The sequence below is a fragment of the Primulina eburnea genome, chromosome 6 (genome assembly GCF_022965805.1).
Source record: "Primulina eburnea isolate SZY01 chromosome 6, ASM2296580v1, whole genome shotgun sequence".
NCBI lineage: Eukaryota > Viridiplantae > Streptophyta > Magnoliopsida > Lamiales > Gesneriaceae > Primulina > Primulina eburnea.
In genome coordinates, this window is record NC_133106.1 from 589,456 (window position 1) to 609,258 (window position 19,803).

Below are 19,803 nucleotides of genomic sequence, written 5' to 3' on the forward strand. Positions count from 1 at the left end.
AAAAATTATAAATTGTTTTTAATAACTAATAATATAATAGATATGTTACATATAACTGTTTAATATATAAATCAAATACTTAATAAATAAAATTATACAAATCTGTATCTTACAATAATAGGAGAAGAAATTATTTCTCTAAAAGCATAAAATAAGTATGACAATCAATCATATTAAACCTAATGATACAAACTAAAGAAGAAATTAATATTCTTCTTCCATTCAGTTCCCCCAAAAATAAAAGATTTTAAATTTTTTTCTAATAATTTTTCCTAAATATTTTAATAAATTATTTTTAAAATAAGATAATTTATAAAATATTTATAATAAATAAAAATTTATAAATTGTTTTTAAATAAATTTAGTAAAATATCCTTTATTTTCATAAAAATATATGGGTGAAAGGTGTGAGTTGACGCGACGCTGACGCTCGTCATCTTCCGTACAAAAAGACTGGGGTTCCTTGCTTCCGCTGTGCAGTACAGCAAAAAACGACGGTAGACCGAACGGCTCCGCCCTACTTCCATTGTGACTTTAGGAACGGCGTAATGACTTCATCTCCAAAGTTCTCGTCTGCATGTTCTTCTACGGAAGATAATTTTTCTGGTCTTCCGATCATGGCTATGAGAAGCAAAATCATCGACAAGATTATGGAGAATCGTGTCACTCTCATAGTTGGTGAAACTGGTTGCGGTAATTATTTCATCCATCTTTTATTTCCTCCGTCTTTTGTGCGCATTATTGCACCTGAAAGTTCAGAGAAATACATGACTGATCTCGTTTTTGGTTTCTTTTTCGAGCCGATTATGTTTCAGCACTTTGACTAGCGTGTTAGTGTACGACTACTTACTACAATTATATGAATGTTTGAATTGTCGAAGGATGGACCAAAACTCTGCATGCCTTCCTCGTGAATAAAATTTTAACCAGACGTTTAATATATTTTTAATTTCAAGGTTTACTTGACGCTGTTCCCAATCCCATGAATTGTATTGTATGCTTGTTGATAAATTGATTCCCTTGGCTGCCATCTTTATGGAAAATTTGTTATGATTTGTGGTTAAGGGAATCTAATGTTTAATTGCCCGAATTATTGTTACAATTTAAGGTAAGAGTTCACAAGTCCCGCAGTTCTTGCTGGAAGCAAATATGGAGCCCATACTTTGTACTCAACCAAGGAGATTTGCTGTTGTAGCTGTTGCTAGAATGGTGGCAAGGGCTCGTAATTGTGAAGTAGGTGGGGAAATAGGGTTCCACATTGGTCACTCCAGGGTCTTCTCAGCTAGGTTGGTGGAACGTGTCAGCCTAACTAATTTCAATCCACAAATCACCACCCTCATCCCCCACTCCCCACACCCCAAACAAGGGGGAATAACTGTGGCTAGCACATAAATTTGCGAGAAATGGTAGTGCATATGTCACTTGTCAAGTGAGCTGCTCTCCTACTTTCTGTCGTGAAACGCCCATCAAGAAATGTCTCAATAATGATATTTTGATGCCAAGTTTCGAGCTTTCTTCCACCAAGAGATTCATGTTTTCAAGCATGAAAAATCTTGTGATTGTGTTCACAATAAAATCCGTGGTTGATCATGCACATTAATTTATAATTTAAACAATACGATATGGCTTTAAACTAAGAGCTTAAAATTTTGTTGACCCGAACCATTCGCAAGTTGATATACTCATGATGTCACTTGTCTAGATATATATTTACAAGGTCATATTCTTGTTAGACCCAGAACCCCATAACATTATATATCATGTGTGTTTGCAACACTTGTCAGAATGATCAATATTGATGATGAATTTGCTATAGTCCCTTTTCCTCATTGTTTCGAGAAGACCTGAAAGAACCTGACTGTATGTCAACATTGTTCATACCCTGCTTATTCCTGTATGGATATGATTGGTATTGAGCATCTCTGAAGCTAGTTTTCAAGAAACTGCTCCCAGAATAATCTGACACTGAATGTCCAAGATAATTGGTATGATCTTGGTACCTGTCTCATCATTTATCCCACTGTTTTTATCCTTATGGCTGTATTGAAAATACCCTTCGATGACTTTTTTCCTGCTCAGCGTGCAGGTTGCTGATCTGTAGGTGAACTAGAAACTCATGAATTAGCAGGTTTTCAGATGAATAAGTAATTTACGTCACCGATAACATGAATCTCTGTGGTTTTTAAGGAGAAGATTATATTGATATATAGTTTTTTTTTAATTTGATTTGGTGCACATAGGTACAATTAGAACATCAATTCAATACGAATCGTTTGTCATCCTTTGATTCCTGTTATGTAGCTCCAGCCCCTGGCTCAATAATTTTGACTTTGTTTTGAATTCTAATTTAATTTTGTTATGTTTTTTTTGTGGCCATCTATTATAATGGCTGTGATTATAATTTCACTGCCTCGTGTGATTGTCAGGTCTAAGATAATCTTCAAAACTGCTGGGGTTTTGCTGGATGAAATGCTGGAGAAGGGACTGAAAGCACTCAAGTATAAAGTCATAATTCTTGATGAAGTCCATGAAAGATCTGTGGAGTCGGATCTCGTTCTTGTTTGTGTTAAACAGTTTTTGCTTAAAAGCAATGACTTAAGGTTAATATTTTTAGACCGACTTCATGCAATTCCTGTAAGGCTGTCACGTGGCACATGAACATATCATTATTTAACTGACTCTAGCTTGAGAGTCTGAGCAGATTCATGATGTTCTAGGTTGGTTTTGATGTCTGCTACCGCTGATATTTCACGATATCGAGAATACTTCAGGGATCTTGGTAGGGGTGAAAGAGTAGAAGTGTTGGCAATTCCTCCAGGATCTGGGAAGGTCACCATGTTTCAGCACAAAGTGTCCTACCTTGAGCAGGTATTGCGTTTTGAAGTACTCATTAGATTACCTTTCAGTGACTCAGTGTGTTGTCTCTTGAAGCATAGGCTTATGAGTAACATGTTAAAAACACTTCTCTCCTTTTTTAAAATTGTCTCACATGCCTTAAAACCTCACAAATAACTCACTGATTTTTTTTGACAGTCAGCTTGCTGATATTTACAAGGTTCAAAAATTTGAAATGAAAAAACTCAGAAGATTGGAGTTTATTTTTTTCCATTGCACCAAGGCGCAGTTAGGTTCAATAATTCATTTTTTTTTATTTGTTCGATAACTCATTTTTTTGTAGGATAAGTATAACATTGTTGATGGAGAAACATTCATGTATGTTATATGCAGTAACTTGAAAATAGATAACTTGTGGTGTAGTATCTCATTTTATTCTTGAAGCTGTGGAGTTCCATTTCTATATTTGCACATTTATAGATGATCAGTTGCTTTAAACAACCCAGAATCTCTTTTTTTTATAATGAATGGGATGTTATGCACTTCGACTCAAATTGAATTCCATGTGTGATGTGTCCACAATCCACATAATTGGTTGATGGTTCCATCCCGCCTTCTTATAACTCAGTGATAAGCAACTCTTTCTTTTTAATCTAAATGGCTTCCTTCCGTATCATTTCAAAACTTAACAATGAACGAAATTTCCAATGTTGTAGCATACTTGCGCTGGACAACCCTATAAATAACAGTTTTGAATATCTTTTAAGTCATTCAACTATGTTATTGTAATTGAGTTTTCTGTTGCAAAAATTAAGTTGGTTCTGAATGTATGAAGAATGAATACCTCAGACTTCAGCCTTTTGAATTTCTATCTAGTTCTTGTTATCTGTATGATTCCAGCGATATAAACTGTCCTGTCTAACAGATTATGGAACTTCTTGGAATGAAATCTGAGAATCTTTCGTTGGAATACTGCTCTGGATCAAGTCCAATGATGGCCATGGCTGATTTCAAGCCTGAAGTGCACCAGCTAATACACAACTTGGTATTGCAAATTCACAATAATGAGGCAGATATAGAGAAGAGTATTTTGGTCTTTCTTCCAACTTACTATGCACTAGAACAACAGTGGTTCATCTTAAAGCCCTTCAGTGACCTTTTCAAGGTCCACATTTTGCATCGTAGTGTTGACACGGAACAAGCTCTCAAAGCAATGAGAATCTGGAAGTCACATCGCAAGGTAACATGTTTTTTTTTACCCTTTATTTTCGTCCTGGACTATATTAATATGATGGTTGATGATGTTAAATAGATAGGCCACTTGATATATCCAGCAGACTTTTTAAAACTTATATGCAATGGATTTTATGTCATTGAGCTAAAACATCATGATCAATGCAGATCATACTGGCCACAAATATGGCAGAATCTTCCGTTACAATACCGAAAGTCGGATACGTCATAGATTCCTGCCGTTCCCTGCAAGTTTTCTGGGATAATAATCGGAAGACAGACTCAGCGGAGCTTGTCTGGGTTTCTAAATCACAGGTATTGCATGAATTGTGGTTGGTTTTTAATCACGGTACATGAGATTGTTAAGTAAATGTTACAGGCTGATCAGCGTAAGGGAAGAACTGGTCGGACTTGTGATGGTCATGTGTACCGCTTGGTGACAGGGTCATTCTATGGTCAATTGGATGATTTTGAGTCCCCTGCGATACTGAAGTTATCACTACGACAACAAGTGCTGCTTATATGCTGCGCTGAATCAAAATCCATTAATGATCCTAAAGGTTCTACATTGAACTCTCTATATAAGTATTGAGCTTTTATTGCCATTTCTTCGACCGGAGTTGTTGATGAGATTGCTTAAGATGAATGTGTTGACTTAATTGGTTGACTAACTTAAAACTTTACTCATCTGGAACCTTAATATCTGCTTTATACACGCTCTGCTAGATGGTAATGCAAGTAATTTTCATTTCGGACTCTTTTTTATACATTTGAAAGTGATTTGATCCGTCTGCTGAAAACGAATGTTGCGTGTTAATGAACATCTCTGAGAAAAGTTATTTTTTTGCATGAAAATAAGAATTTTGAAATTTTGCGGTGTTGCTTTTCTCAGCCTGTCATTAGTTACCAGTTTGTGCAAAGTACTACTTGTCAACTGAACTAGTACTTATTCCATTGAAGTCGTACTTCATGCTTCAATCTTTGCTGACATTTGGGTCGGGTGTCGCAATCCTCTTTACAATTACATCATATCAAATATCACCTACCTAATATCGCAGCAAAAGTTATTCTAGTTTTATTTATCCTAAACTATTTGATGACTCAAGTCCTATTCTGTTATCAAGTGTTCATCAACAGCAAAAGTTATTCTAGTTTTATTTTATCTTAAACTATTTGATGACTCCAGCCATTTTGTTATCAAGGTTTTCATTTACACCATTCCCCTTATTTTAACAACGCACCTTGTTTATTTTGTTGAATGTTGTGATCGATCATATCTCCATAGCAGCCATTTGGCTGTCTGGGAACATGCTTGTTTCTTGCCTGTACGACAACCACAATTTAACTATCAAATTCTTAACCAAAAAAAAAAAAAAAATCAAGATGAAATATAATAACTGATGCTGTAATATATAATTTCATATATGGGAACGGTATGTAAACTAGAATTAATCTCTGCACAAGAGCTTTCACTCTCACCTAGCCTTAGCTAGTAAATTCTCAACAATGAAAAATAACAAAGTGCTCAACTCTAGCCAACTTTCACCTATTATATTCCCTTGCTCTCTTGCCCAAGGTATTCCCTCTAAATTCTCTTCATAGTCACATTATGACCTTGGCCCATTTTATTTCAACCCAGCTCCTAAATTCCCCAACAAATGACATAATACATCAGACATCACAAATTTTTCTTCGATTATTTGAAAGGCCTTTACTCTATTTATGTTCATTCCCTTAACTAGCAGCCTCATTCTTCCCTAACCTTGGCTAGTAAAATTCTCAACCATGAAAAATAAGTTAAGGCTTAATCCTAACCAATTTCCACCTATGAATTATGATATATCCCTTTCCCTCTTCGCAAGGCATTCCCTCTAGAATTCTCTTCATAGTTACATTATGATCTCGATCCAATTTATTTAGGCCCATGGCAAAACCATCATCTTGACTGACTAGATGTCTAGGTCCAATACACTTAAGTTCCTGACAATCTCCTTCAGGAACTTGATGAGTGGGGAATCTTGACTTTATTTCTTTACTATAGCACTGTTGCAGAAGGCTATGGATCCTCCGGACCGCGATGTTATTGACGATGCCCTGGATTTACTCGTTCACATGCATGCTTTGGAAAAGGCTGCTAGGGGCCGTCATGAGCCTACATTTTATGGAAGATTGCTTGCCAGTTTCTCTTTATCTTTTGATGCTTCTGTCCTCATTCTCAAGTTTGGGTCCAAAGGAATGGTACGGGAAGGCATTCTATTGGGTATATTGATGGACCTACAACCTTTACCAATTCTTCATCCTTTCGGTCGGGAACATCGGGTATTATCTTGTGGCAGTTTTTTCTTGTCCCTTATTTATTAAAAATTCCAGATTTAATAAGACCACACTTTTGTCAGTTCCTGGAGTACACTTGTAATTATTATAATGGGGACAATAAGAATATCGGGCTAGGTAAAAAAGAGGCGCTGTGCATGGGAAACTTATGTGCTTACGAGTTTTGGCAACGTGTCTTCAAGGTACATTATACCCAATTCATAGCATACTCTCTCTCTCTCTCTCTCTCTCTCTCTCTCTCTCAACAAATAGAGGCGGGAAATCTTTAATGTCGAGCATATGATGTTTTCATTCACAAATCACGATGATATAACCTGCTTTTTGTTCTTTTCTCTAGGACAAATGCCGGCTTGATCGGGTAAAAAATATCTGGAAGATTGATGAGGTTGAGGATAAAACAATTTCGATATCAAAGATGGAGGAAGAATGGTGCTCATTTCACAATCTTGTCAAACCTGCGCTTCAACAAGTTACAGAAACATGTATAAGCTCAGTTGATCTTTTTATTTATTGTAGTTTTTGTTTACTTCATCTTGAACATCATAATTTGCAGATGAAGAGATCCTTAATTCTTTGCATCGGTTTCGGCCGATGGTGTTGGTTATATCAAACAATCTACCCCCTTATTACGAACCATATGAATTTCGGCATACTTGTCATCTTAAGTGCGAGCAAAGTGACGATATCGATGCTTTAGATTTTGATGATGAACACGTTGATCTTGATGGTGAATCGCGGATGTGTACTGCTGTACCCTTTGTTGGTTCCAAGGACTTTCAAACAGATATTGTGGCGAAAATGTTTGCATCTATTGTCAAAGAGGTAAGAGGTATCACAATTTTGGTTTTCAAGGTTTTTGTTCAACTTTTATATTTTTTCATGTGAATAGATAGAATCTGCTTACCACTGGATGTTTGTTCTTACTCAACTTCTCATTGTCATGTGAAATAGATGAGAATCCAGCTTACCCAGGATCCATCAAGCGAACAGAAAATATCTTCTTATGGGAATGAACGTTATGTTGATAGGGGTGTATCGTTGTGTAGATTTTTCGCCAGTGGTTTGTGCAACAGGGGTAGCCATTGTTTGTTTTCTCATTCACTCCAAGCAAAGAAACCTGTTTGCAAATTCTTTTTCTCTTTGCAGGTATATGTTTTTTCTCTTAAATTTACCCTTGATGAAACATTATTATTTGTTTTATGTTACCGTGGTGAAATTTTGCAAGACTATTTTGACTGCAACCAGCAGCCTGAAAATTTACTGAGATGTGCTTATGATTTGATTTGATTTTTTTCCCGTCATTCGTTGGTGCATCATTTAGAACAATGTGGTCAAAATTTGGTACGTGGGTTATCTGCAGCATGCAGGACGCATGATACTGAGTTTTTAAATGATTGTTTATCTTCTTCCCTGGATGCTGTTTATTTCTGTTCGTGCTACCAATGCTACCTATATTCTGAAGTTAATATTTGATTTTTAAAAAATTGACCGTACATAGTGGTTTCAGATATTTAAAACTGTGACCTTGATGTTGATAGTAGTTTTGGCCCTTCTGAGCTACAAAATGGGTAACTTGTGTTAGTTGAGAAAGTAAAGGATGATTTTCCAGGTCTCTTTAATTGTCTGATGTTTCCGTCATGATATAGGAACAAAGGGCTGAAAAGAAAATCTGATCCTTTATTCTGATAAAAAACCAAGAGATACATCATACAGAGCATACTTGTAGAGTTTCCCATGCTAACAAACTCCCAAATGTAGTCTAATCTAAATTCAAAGAGGAGATAAATATGGATAAGATCCTATCACAACTAATAATTAGAATAGTTATCTGATATTCAACAGTTCCTTTCTAATTTCAGATCCCCTGTTGAGAAGCTCGAAATCAGAAGTTCGGTTTATTAAATAAATTGCATTTCCTATCCTTCGATATTTCTCCAGATGATCATTACTGCTATCCAACTCTTGATTACTTCTCTATTTCACACTCTCTATTTCACCCTGGTGTAAAATTTGATTGATTATGATGTGTTTGCAGGGATGCCGCAATGGAGGTTCTTGTTACTTTTCTCATGATTCAGATTCATTAGCCATATCAGATGATGAATCAGGTTCTTACTGCCAAGAGGATGAAGGCAGTGATGTGGAATCTCTCATGCGATATTTTCCTTCCTCTACAGAAGGATACCTTCTAGTTTTGGATGATATAGATCTTCATTTTTCTTCTTATATTTGTCAGTATATTGATGCTTCCCATATAATTTCCACGACATCCTGAGACAAATCCTTCCATTCTACATCCATCTCTGAAGGTGACCAACATTTTGTGTGGACTTAGCCACCCATATGAGACTATCCTTTTCAAAGCAGGGTGTAGTGAAGTCCCTTGGAATGAAGTCAAATGTGTGTTATGGTTTCCTATAATTGATGGTGAATATGGGGATGAACAAAAACATTTGATGCAAAATTTCTTCATTTATATGGCAATCCGATTATTGGCAGATGCTCTACATGAAGTCCAAGTAATCCTGACTATGAACAATATTCGATTCTCACAAATACAGGTATTGGAAGAAGTCTGTCTATTCTATTTTGAAGCTATCCTTTGATAAACAAATAATTATAATGTTTTATTTTTCTTTCCTGTTGAGCATATTCTCTTAAATAAGACAGTATCAATGTAGAATGGTGCTTGCATGTCTGTTGTTGATGTTTATTGTTTAAGTTGAATCTACACGGATAACATTTGAGAATCATGGAATGGGATTTGGCGTTATTGGAACATCTCTAAAACTTATACATGTGATTTTGTTATTTGCGGCAGTTTAAATTAAATACACAAGCGAAAAGCAGTTTGTCCACTTTTTATTATTCTTTTTTCCTACCATGCGGATTTGCAAGGACCACCTCTCAACTTATAGTTTTCCTCTGAATAAATATCATGTCGAGCACATGCCAATATGTGACATCAAAACGAAAAGGATTAATTTAGTCAAAACTATCCACACGATCATTAGTACTTTTTGGGAAAGATAGGTGAGTTCTAATATCTATGAGTGATCTGACAAAATAGCTAATTGGACAGAATGGAGCACTTAGGGACCTTAGGCGCAATTTTCTATGTTAGCGACTTGGTTTGAAATTCTTAACTGTTCTACAAAAGGGATTCAAGTTGTATGCTCTTTTGCCAAAAATAGTACTGATATAAATTTGATTTACTTTTGCTTGCAATGGACTTTCATATCTTGAAGCTCTCTATATATCAGGTGGAACCAATAGCCAGGGATAGTTTCTTCTTTCTTGAAGATTCATTTCCATTTGATGAATCAAGCTTTGGGGAGTTGTTTGATGATGGTGACTGTCAAAAGGCCGCTGTTGGTTTCAAAGCCGGTCTCCTATGTTTTCAAACTACATCCTCCCACGGACATTCAACATGGCAATTACAGGACTCTACTCCGTCAGCATTTATATATTTAATATTAGTTGGAAGTTACTCTTTTAGTTTGGAGATCTGAACCAGAGTGTGGAGAAACATGCGTCCTAATGTTTTCTTGGTGGTATGATATAGGTAGATGAAAGGGGTTTTTATCTTTTAAGCATTTTGGCCTGCCGGTAGCATTACCTGTTCAGCTTAAATATTTATCAATTTAAAAAGGGAATTTTTTGCTACCCTTGTGAAATTGTTTGCTTGAAAATGTAGGCCATTGTCGAAACAGAGGTGTGATAATCTTATTTGAGGACTTGAAACACTTGAGATTCAAATAGTGGGTACGTTTCCTCTTAATATTTTCCCCATTTTTTATTTTATATCTCTACCTATACTATATGAACAAAATATTTATTTGATTTTTTTGTCACCAATAAGATTCAGGATTTGTGTCTCTGATCTACTATAAATTATTAATTGTCGGACCTTGATATTTTATTAATTTAAAGAAATATTAATCAATCGATAAATTAATAAGTTATTGTGTTAAAGAGTGTTTTTTATCCGACGAACGTAGATTTGATTTTTAAAATAAATTGTTTCATTAACGTCCCTCTCATATTACTTGAATTAATTTTAAAAATAAAATTTATTGTAAGCATATATTTATAAAAACAAGTAATAAAAATATTTACTATATAGACTAATTGAATTAATTTTATTGTATGATATGAGTATAACTTATTTGCGTAAATGGTTCTATGAGAAAAGCTATAGATGAAATAAAAAAAAATTAAACAACTATATAATGAGATTTTATTAATATTATATCTGTTTGTAATTTTAGATAATTATTAATTTATGATATTATTTTACAAACCATTTTGAGATTGAATACGATTTTAAAATTTATCAATCCAATATTATTTTTAATGAATCATTTTTATTTTTATTTTTCTTTGATGGAAGCTGTCGTAATAATTGAAACGTGTGATGACATGAAAATATATTACGAAATTTAATTTAGTTGTTGTATAATCTTTCGTAGTATTATACCAAATAAATAATAGTTATTTATTCAAGATTGTTTGCCCTTGGTTGGGGGAGACTCCCAAAGTAGAGCAGTGTCATGTCACGCGGTCGCGCCGTGGAGTCCTGTACCTTCCACCTTCAGAGCTGGAGGCCCTTTCAGTTGGATTGCGATTCACCCAAAACTGGCCCTCACAGCAAGCGTCCCTGCCGCTCCGACCGAGCCACCTCCTTTTCCGTCGACGCCCTTCTCGATATGTCCAAGCTCAGTCTTTTTGATGATGGTAAGCCGCTTGCCGCCGCCCACAAGCGCTGGTTTGCGCGGAAACGTCGCCGCCGTGGAGGGTCGAGGTCCGTCTCGGGTCGCAGCTCCGATAGGCGGTGCTGCTCTCTTGGGGCGTCCGCGGCCAACGGAACTTGCTCGGACTTCCCGATGGCTGCGGGGACAGATTCCAGCGGAGAGCTGTTTGTTAATGGAAGCGGTGAAATGAATTGGGCATCCGATGTGAGCGAGGTAGCGAGGAATTCAAGGAGAGAGAGAGAAGGTAATGTGGTTGGAGAAAGGGATGGGCAATTTGGGAATTTTGAGGGTCTTGGGAATGAATCAGGATATGGGAGTGAACCGGGGTACCGAGGTGATGTAGAGCTTGGATATGGCGACGAGGTTGAAGAGGAAGAGGATGATCCGCGGCTATTGTTCTGGGGCAAAGAATTTGGAGGTACGATATGCAGTTGGAGTCGCTTGTTCTTGCAATTTTTATCCTTTCCTAATTTTCCTTAAATCTGCCTACTTCCTGTCCATTCAATTTAATCAACTTGAGAAACTGCGTATTACTACATTATTTCTACATCCGAGTTGTCTAAATCTTGATGCAAATGTAGTTGGAAGAAGTGACATTTAAGAATTGGGGTGATGGTGGAGGGAGATTTGTGCATTGTACATATTCTGATTGTTAGATTCTAATCAACCACAGTTTGTGCATTCTTCGTATTTAAGCTAAGATATATGTCTCAAACTTACTCCATGGACATGGATCAAAGCTATATGCTATATGCCTCAAGCCTACTCTTCAGACCCTGAGTGTTGTATTTTCGATATCGCATACAAAAATCTTCATCTTGGTACGCTGATGAATTACCTTTTCCTTTGGCATTTTATAATGTTGTTGTGTCTTGTTTTGTTATCGAATTTGTTTCAATCTGCATCGCTTTTCCTGAGTTATAGGAAGTTGGGGGAGGGGGTATAGTGCTGGAGCTTAAGATCTTTGGACATTTGTCTTAAATTTGTGACATGGCTATTGATTCCGTATTTGATGTTAAGTACGGGGAGGAATGTAACGCATTTCAAACTGTAGTGGTGGTTCGTGGTTGTATATTAGGTTTCATTGAACCAATAGTTATACTATGTTTTCCTTGTTACTCCAGATAATTCTTCCAATTTGGAGAGGGTGGGTGAGAACTCCCTGCAGAAAACGCATCACCGAGGCAGAAGGAAAAAAACATGATTTGAGAATGTTTGATGCCCTGAGATAGCTACTGTGCAGAGTGTTGGTGCATAAGGAGTCCCATCTCATATCTTGTTGGCTGCTCACCTTTGTTTGACATGTTGAAGCTGTTGAAATGGACAGCATCGGAATATCATTGTGAAATGCTTTCGTAGTGAATATTTAATTGTTGTTAGGGTTCGGGATGTGAAAATATCCTGACCATGTGCTGTTGGGGGATGTGCATATCTCTGGTTGACATTTGGTATTTGCACTTGTATTGCACCATCAAAAGGATGGAATGGTGCGTTCCATGAACAGAGGAAACAAGTTTTGTTTTACATGATTTGTGTTTTATCTGCTTCGCGCGTTCATATTTCTCTTTTGGAGGGAGTTCAAGTCTTCCACGTTGAATGAGGATATTTTTTGTTCAGCATATGATTGAAAAGACAAATTATTTCTAAAATCTTAAGGTGAATCGATTATAGCTTAAGTCGATGGAACATATTTTAATCTTGAACCTAAGAGTTATCAAACTTATACTTGAGATGATATCAAACACTCACTGATTTAGTAACTGTAGTTTCCAGGATTCCCTACGGATCAGGTCGACTTTCAGACATGCACTTAATCTTGTTTGCTCGTTTTTGATAAAACAAAAACAAATTTTCAGAATTATCGTTCAGAGAAAATGGTCCAGCTACAAAAATGATTTTCTCGCAAGTTCTCTCTCATCTACATTAATGCTACACTAGAGCGAAAAAACGAGCAAGAAGTGAATCATCAAGTCATCGAATCTTCATCTATCAACATGGCCTTTCATCTTGTTCTTCCTCACTTTCAGGGATATGTTCCTGAGTTTTGCGACTGTTGTTCGGTTCACTGTAACCTGAGATAATTAAAGCAGTAGCATGATTGTCTTAACATGGGCAGGTCTCAAATTTTGATTATAAATAGAACACGGTCATCAGTTCCTCTCTGGATGAACCAAACCATTAAAAATGCATGAATATAATTGAACTGGATACAAGAAGTTTCAGATGGGAAAATGCACCACTATTCACTGAATATGACTCCACCGGAACACAATCCTTCCTCGATTTTTGTGAGTTGAAGTGTCATCCTAGGTCCGACTTCTTGAAGTTTAACAGCACTTTTATTAGAAGCCCTGTTAACCCTACCAATGTCTGTCGGTAGACTTACAGTAGCTGCTTCGTCATCCACTTCACTTTCTGATCCATAACCAGTCCTTCAAGAAAGCAAAGAAGATGAGCAAAAAGAAAGAAAAACATTCAGGAAACACTTGCAATAGTTGGAAAACCTAATATAAAACCAATTAACACAATTTTAAACGATCAAAAACATGTTAGAACTGACTCCACAATGACAAAGAAGAACTCATTTTACATAAATGCAAATGCAAAAAGTATATCCTGACTACTTTACATTTTTCATATGCCTGTGATCTAGGTTCATCACATAAGCAAGGAATGAGGGCTGTGTGTGTGGGGCGCGGGGGGGGGGGGGGGGGGGGTATGTTTGTTTGTGTGTGAGAGAGAGAGAGAGATCATACTTCGTCACAAAATCACTCACATCCTGGAAACTTCTCAAATCCGGCACCTGATGGTTCTGCACAAACTTCCTAATTCTTCGAGAAACATCTACAGGTTGCAACCTGATGGAGTATTGCCGAAAATCAATAAGGTTTGTGTCTTTATTATAATTAAGTAACACAATCCTTTGGCACGACGAAAGTTTGACCTGCAGCACATAAAATGGTGGGATGCGAGTCAATGATCGAGCAGCTATTAAATCTGGGTGATAGCTCATAAAACTTACGGTATTTATATCGATCGCAGGAAAAATGTTCTGAAACATTATAGTGGTAAGCTTTAGATGTTGCTCCCCTGTCCCAAAACCAGAGAGTACTATCTAGAGAATTCAATCAAATAGCTCAGTATATCATCAAACACTAAACAAACTATCTTAAGTTAATTTGGGAAAAAATTATGATAATACCAGGGGTGGGTTTTTAAACAGATCTTTAGGGCATCTCGGACGCAATTGAGATTGAGTAACATCAGAAGCTAAGGAGTATTCATGTATCTTGAAGGTAAGAGTTGGGCCTTGCGGTGCCCTTGCAATCCGCAGGTATGGAGCAGATTCAGTTTTCGACAAAATGAGAAAATGTGTAACACCCATGGGCCCCGCAACATTCAAGAAGTCTTTGAGATTATTCCGCTTTTTCTCCTGAAAAGGAATGACAATGAGCCAACAGCTAGCTGACTCAAAGAACTTTGTCCCATATAAGATAACCAGATGATATTGATCAATATAACCAGAACCTAAATTAGATCTAGATGCAACCAATTTCTGCACGACTGGTCATTGTGCTCAATAATATTTGAATGCAACCCACAATTTGTTTCACAAAAGGCCTTTAGACTTCTGGTGCTCAATGATCAGCTTTACAAAAACATGGTACCTTACATTTTGGACAACCAAATTCTCAAGTATTTTACAGGACTTGAACAAAAAAAACTATAAAATGACCAAAAAGGCACATTTGCAAGTATAGAAGACCAACCCACCAAGCCTTGCATGTAACACATGGTTGCTATTGAAAACCATAAATAAACCAGATAAAATACAGATTGTTTTCCCCTCGGATTTACAATGTATCCATTTTCCCATTTGTGCACACAACTATTACCCGTTGCTTCAATTTCCAAAAACCAAATGCACAATTTTAAAAATTCGCAGCTTATTGAAACATATCTAACAAAAAATAGAATTATCATCCTCAATATTAACTACACTGCAGGTTTTGAAATAAAAACCAACACCAACCTTGAGCTTTAGAGCAGTGAAAGGAAGCATCAATTTTCTCAAATCCATTTGCAGTTGTGGAAGTGGGCCGGGCAATTTCCCACGGCAAAAGACAAAACTTTTCGGAATTTTATCACCAGTTACATGATCTACAGTCGGCTGTTTCTTATGAATGGGCTTTACAAACGGAATCCTCTTCTTCTGAATTATTTGAAATAAACACAGAGATATATAACCAAAATAGGGTAACTAGTCATCATCAAATTAGAAACCTGGAACACTAAGCAGAAGCAAAGGAGGTTTCGATAACACGTTGCTTACATTGCGGAAACGAGCCATCTGTTCGAGGTGCAAATTGCCGTTATTGGCAACGAAACTCTAGATTCTCTGATTTGTCACGCTAGTCAATCCCAGATGAGAGCTTCGACATAGAGGTGGAGGATGATGATGATGATGACGGCGGCGGAAGATTTGGGGAAAGACATGTTAGTTTGGAGTCTCAGATTAGGAGGCTTGTATTTATAGTTTATATATAATATTTGGGTAAGTCACTGTTTGGGTCGGCCCATTAAATATCTCAAGGAAATTGTCCTTTTTTTAAAAATTAATATTATTATTAATAATATTACTGTTGACCTAATAAAAATCTTGTCAAAAAATTTACATTAAACGTAACCCTCGAAGAGAAGGATTCAGCGATATTCAGAATTACTTGAATAATTAGACATTTATGTAATTTAATTTAACTAATATGCATTTCATTCTCTCACTCTCGCCAACATATTTGTGGACTTTTATTTATTGCAACCTTTTGCATAACCTTTCCCTTTTTCTTTTCTTTTTTTTGCTTTTGCTTGCATTAACATGTGGAAAATGTGAATTTTTTTATCGGGCACACCCTCATCAGTTTTCCCTTCATTGCCCGATGAAGTGGATAAACAAGCCCAAAAAGTTTTATATAAATTTTCATTAACGCTCTTTGGGAATCGAATTCCAATTCAAGTAAATTTTTGATTGAATTTGAAATATATTTGGACAAAGGATGTGTCTATTGTATATTTATCGACGGTCCAAACTTTAAACAGAGATCAAATCATATATCTTGGAATATGAAGAGAATAAATTGGATTTATATTTTCTCTAAATCTAAACACAACATAGAAGTTGGTTTTGAAAGATAATTGGAACTGGATACACTCCTCCCCAATGAACCAATGCCAAGGCAGTCGGTCAGTCCTCCATCAAAACACAAATTCTACGACGAACTCGACTTCATCGAACCTAAAGCATATGCTTCTCACTGATAATTCGATGTTCATCCTTAGGCGGCCGCCACTGTACAAGCTGTCACTGGCGCATCGTTGTGTTTCTTCACACAGCTATATTTACGGGTGATGAATCTTTTAGAAAACAAACAACTGTCATTAGATTTCTCATAAAAGCAAGTTTGAACAGATTACAGATGAACTAGTTACCTGAAAAAATCCCTCCATAACAACTCATACATTAGCCAGTTCATTCCAGTATCAGAAGAGCCACCACCATCTTTCTTGTCAGATACAGCAGATATAATGCTGCAAAAATACAAGGTTCCAAAAATGTTTTAAAGATGAAAAATGAAAACAAAATATTGATCAAATTAACAACGGAAACCAAAAAGACGTCTTTAAAGGAACCTTGAAGCAGACTTCTTCAGCTCAACGAACATGGAGCGAGGAGAAAGGCAACCCATGGCAAGCCAGGGGGATATTTTGCATGAGAAATTTGCACCATATATGCTGTTGTTGGTCCCATTCTTTTCTCCATTGTGTGGTTTTTCCTTGCATTCAGCTGCAAAATCTCTAAGTCTTTGCAATGCTTCAGTCTCCCCTCCCACAAGAGAAGCATTATCAGTCATTTTTCCGTTCTTCAAATAAACACAATATCAGTTCAATCAGGACCACGATACGCTTCCCTCTCTCTTATTGTCAACAAATTTTCAACAACACACCACATTTAAAATAAATAGACACCAGATTAGCTTAGCATCAGGATGCAACAAAGTTAATACAGTGGCTAGCACACACACAGTTGTAGGGATTGTTGAGTAAAGATTCATACAATTGAACCTATAGGAACACCAGTAACTCTTAAAACATTAAAGACTCTCGCCTACAAAATAAATATTCAGAGAGACAATAAGATGTAAAAGACCCTCTTGAATCATATTTCGCAGCTTACACACCTTTCCAAGTTAATTTTCAACCATTCTTTTATAGTGAAAGACATCACGATTTCCTAGAATTCTCTCTTAGCGTACGAAAAGAGATGAGAGAGGGGGGTTGGGTTGGGTTGGGGTGGGGAGCAACCACCACACACATAGTAAACCAACCTCAAAGCTGGGAGTTTATATAACATAACTCACTTTTCTGGGTGATCCCACCCGTGCTTGCCAGTATAAATTTAGACCACATCACTCAAATTCCAGGAATCAGAAGTATAAAAATATCTACACAAATTTAACAAAGACGGGGTAATGGTTATCCGTGAGGTGAACAACAGTTGTACTAGTCATCAAGACTCATCCTTTAAAACAAATCAGTCCAAGATCCAAGATTTTTGCAGTCAGGTTAGAAAACTTAAAAACAGCTGAAAAGCCAATTACCTGACCCTTTGTTGTATTTGGGTTAAGTCCCAAATCAACCAAAGATGGAATTTCACCCGGTTCCACACCCCCTCTCGTAGGTAACCCTACCAACCGATCCAAATCTTCAATGGTCTTCCTCACCTCCAAACCTTTCACTTTATCTTTAAATCCTCCATAGTTCGTTGGCATTCTCTCCAATTTAAACGGGAGATCATCCAAATGGTACAATGTACTTCCCCAGAAGGACTTCACTTCCACTCCCTCGTCCTTCATTACCTCCTCTATCTTCTCCTCAGCTTTGACTTCATCGTTGGAAACCTCTTTATGGACGTAGACCGCCTCTGCGCCAACCGCTTTAACCAGCTCCAGAAGGACAGTCTCTGGCCTCCCAATCCGGACCACAAGATCCGACCCTCGAGACTGAAGATTCTTCCTCAGATCCGAAACCGACTCTATCAGAAACGTAGCTCGATACGGGCCCGTTTTGTCGAACCCGGCAGTGGATTTTCCATAGTCCCGAGGGTCGAAGCAGTAAACAGGCAGAACCGACAAGGAGTCCTTGTTGGCGGCGGCGAGGCACTCGTTGTCGTGGACGCGGAGGTCATTTCGGAACCATACGACGGAAGCGCGACGGAGTGCGGCGGTGCCAGAGGGATTTGAAGGGCGTAGGAGCTTTGAAGTGATCGGGGTTTGAAGGGGGTTGGCTGAAATGGTGGATTTGAAGAAGGGTTTGGTAGATGAGGGTGAGAGGGCAGAGGAGATGGAAAGAGATGAAATCTGAGAAGGGATTCTAAGATAGTTGGTTGGGGTGAAAAAGGATGTGATTTGTCTGGGCGGGGAGAGGAAATGGGAAGGAAGAAGAGTGGAAAGAGAGAGTGAGATGGACGCTGCGGCGGGAACGAGGGGTAGTGGTTCTTCTTCAGAGGAATGCGGATCCATTTTTGGGGAAGATAGGATATGCATATGCTAATTTCAATATCAGCTGCTCAGTCTTTCCTTAGGTTTTTGGTGGTTATGTACTTGTGCTGATGCCGGGTAGGGTCGGTGTACCAAAATCAACGCACTCTGACTAAAAAGCACACCATCTTTCTAAATAAGTTGTTTAAAAGGAAACCAACGCAAAATAGACAAAAGAATGGAAAAACTATATATTAGTGTAGTTTTTACATAAACCTGTAGCAACGTCAGATAGCAAAAAACCTCACTTCGAATATATATTTGCTGTTGGTCAGTCACTAGTCATCTGAAAACCACAACTAGACTTAAGTATCTATATTTGTATGATGTTGGTAATAATTGAGATGGGTGATGGTGCATGGACGTGGGTACGACTCATTTAAGATGCTAGAACGATCAAAAACAAAAGCAAACTATATGTCATTTTAAATCTGTGGAAAGCACAAAAATATTAGTAGCTTTTCTCGCAAGCTTGACATTTTCTTGTAATTCCTAAGTAGTATTTATTTAGTTGTCACTCTGTAAAACCGAGTGCTCGTCGTTTTATCAAAAGCTATAGGTGGTGGTGCAACTCAAATCTTTTAAACTGCACAACAGCTCAAGCACCACGGTTCGATTGCTCTTCCAACAGAGAAAATTATTGCACCCAAAAATCTTTCTCTCAATAATTACATTCTTTGCAATCAATGTGAATCGAACGTGTGACATTGGCTCTGATATCAATTGTATGATCGAGCGCTTGCCACTTTACCAAAAGCTATAGTTGGTGGTAATGGTGTAACTCAAATCTTTTAAACCGCACAGCAGCTCAAGTACTACGGTTCGATCGCTTTTCCAGCAGAGACAATTATTGCACCCAACATCCTTGCAGTTGGCAGATAGATCCATGAAGTATCCACAATGAGTCATCGAAGATGTTTTTTTAAAGTGGAAAATTTTATTTTTCCAGCTGATTTTGTGGTGTTCGATATTGAAGAAGATTTGGAGATGCAACTATTCTTAGAAAGACTATTTTTTGCAACTAGAAAAGCCTTAATAGATGTTCAAGAAAT

At 37.2% G+C, this 19,803-nt stretch overlaps 4 protein-coding genes across 4 annotated transcripts; 2 read left to right on the forward strand and 2 right to left on the reverse strand.

Annotated features, from left to right (window-relative positions):
• The first annotated feature begins 407 nt into the window (after positions 1–407).
• LOC140833702 (DExH-box ATP-dependent RNA helicase DExH8) lies at positions 408–10,280 on the forward strand. The gene is given in 16 exon segments (XM_073198026.1): positions 408–693; positions 1,109–1,286; positions 2,427–2,600; positions 2,718–2,868; positions 3,761–4,075; positions 4,237–4,383; positions 4,448–4,628; positions 6,110–6,387; positions 6,465–6,584; positions 6,740–6,884; positions 6,956–7,224; positions 7,354–7,548; positions 8,438–8,701; positions 8,703–8,963; positions 9,666–9,749; positions 9,751–10,280. Coding segments are annotated over 16 exon segments (3,033 nt in total). The 5' UTR covers positions 408–548; the 3' UTR covers positions 9,877–10,280.
• A 615-nt stretch (positions 10,281–10,895) lies between these two features.
• On the forward strand, positions 10,896–12,701 carry LOC140833703 (uncharacterized). The gene is made up of 2 exons (XM_073198027.1): positions 10,896–11,574; positions 12,281–12,701. The coding sequence occupies exons 1-2, from the start codon at positions 10,956–10,958 to the stop codon at positions 12,358–12,360; spliced, it is 699 nt and encodes a 232-aa protein (XP_073054128.1). The 5' UTR covers positions 10,896–10,955; the 3' UTR covers positions 12,361–12,701.
• Positions 12,702–12,962: 261 nt separating this feature from the next.
• On the reverse strand, positions 12,963–15,675 carry LOC140833704 (peter Pan-like protein). Its single transcript, XM_073198028.1, has 6 exons — positions 15,490–15,675; positions 15,190–15,369; positions 14,359–14,589; positions 14,179–14,271; positions 13,913–14,100; positions 12,963–13,588 (listed from the first exon to the last, which is right to left on the reverse strand). The coding sequence occupies exons 1-6, from the start codon at positions 15,505–15,507 to the stop codon at positions 13,396–13,398; spliced, it is 903 nt and encodes a 300-aa protein (XP_073054129.1). The 5' UTR covers positions 15,508–15,675; the 3' UTR covers positions 12,963–13,395.
• A 530-nt stretch (positions 15,676–16,205) lies between these two features.
• Positions 16,206–18,832, reverse strand: LOC140833705 (blue-light photoreceptor PHR2-like). Its single transcript, XM_073198029.1, has 4 exons — positions 17,813–18,832; positions 16,845–17,074; positions 16,644–16,742; positions 16,206–16,568 (listed from the first exon to the last, which is right to left on the reverse strand). The coding sequence occupies exons 1-4, from the start codon at positions 18,755–18,757 to the stop codon at positions 16,490–16,492; spliced, it is 1,353 nt and encodes a 450-aa protein (XP_073054130.1). The 5' UTR covers positions 18,758–18,832; the 3' UTR covers positions 16,206–16,489.
• Positions 18,833–19,803: the final 971 nt, after the last annotated feature.

Bases quoted from the DNA above. Each gene is read 5' to 3' on its own strand.
- LOC140833705 (XM_073198029.1), bottom strand. From the start codon at position 18,757: ATGCATATCCTATCTTCCCCAAAAATGGATCCGCATTCCTCTGAAGAA. The intron at 16,743-16,844 runs GTTCCTTTAAAG...GTATTTTTGCAG, and splicing joins CTGAAGAAGTCTGCTTCAAG to CATTATATCTGCTGTATCTG. The intron at 16,569-16,643 runs GTAACTAGTTCA...GTTTTCTAAAAG, and splicing joins TTATGGAGGGATTTTTTCAG to ATTCATCACCCGTAAATATA.
- LOC140833704 (XM_073198028.1), bottom strand. The intron at 14,590-15,189 runs GTTGGTGTTGGT...ATTCCTTTTCAG, and splicing joins TCACTGCTCTAAAGCTCAAG to GAGAAAAAGCGGAATAATCT. The intron at 13,589-13,912 runs GTATGATCTCTC...GCTTTCTTGAAG, and splicing joins GTGAGTGATTTTGTGACGAA to GACTGGTTATGGATCAGAAA.
- LOC140833703 (XM_073198027.1), top strand. From the start codon at position 10,956: ATGTCACGCGGTCGCGCCGTGGAGTCCTGTACCTTCCACCTTCAGAGC. The intron at 11,575-12,280 runs GTACGATATGCA...TTGTTACTCCAG, and splicing joins CTGGGGCAAAGAATTTGGAG to ATAATTCTTCCAATTTGGAG.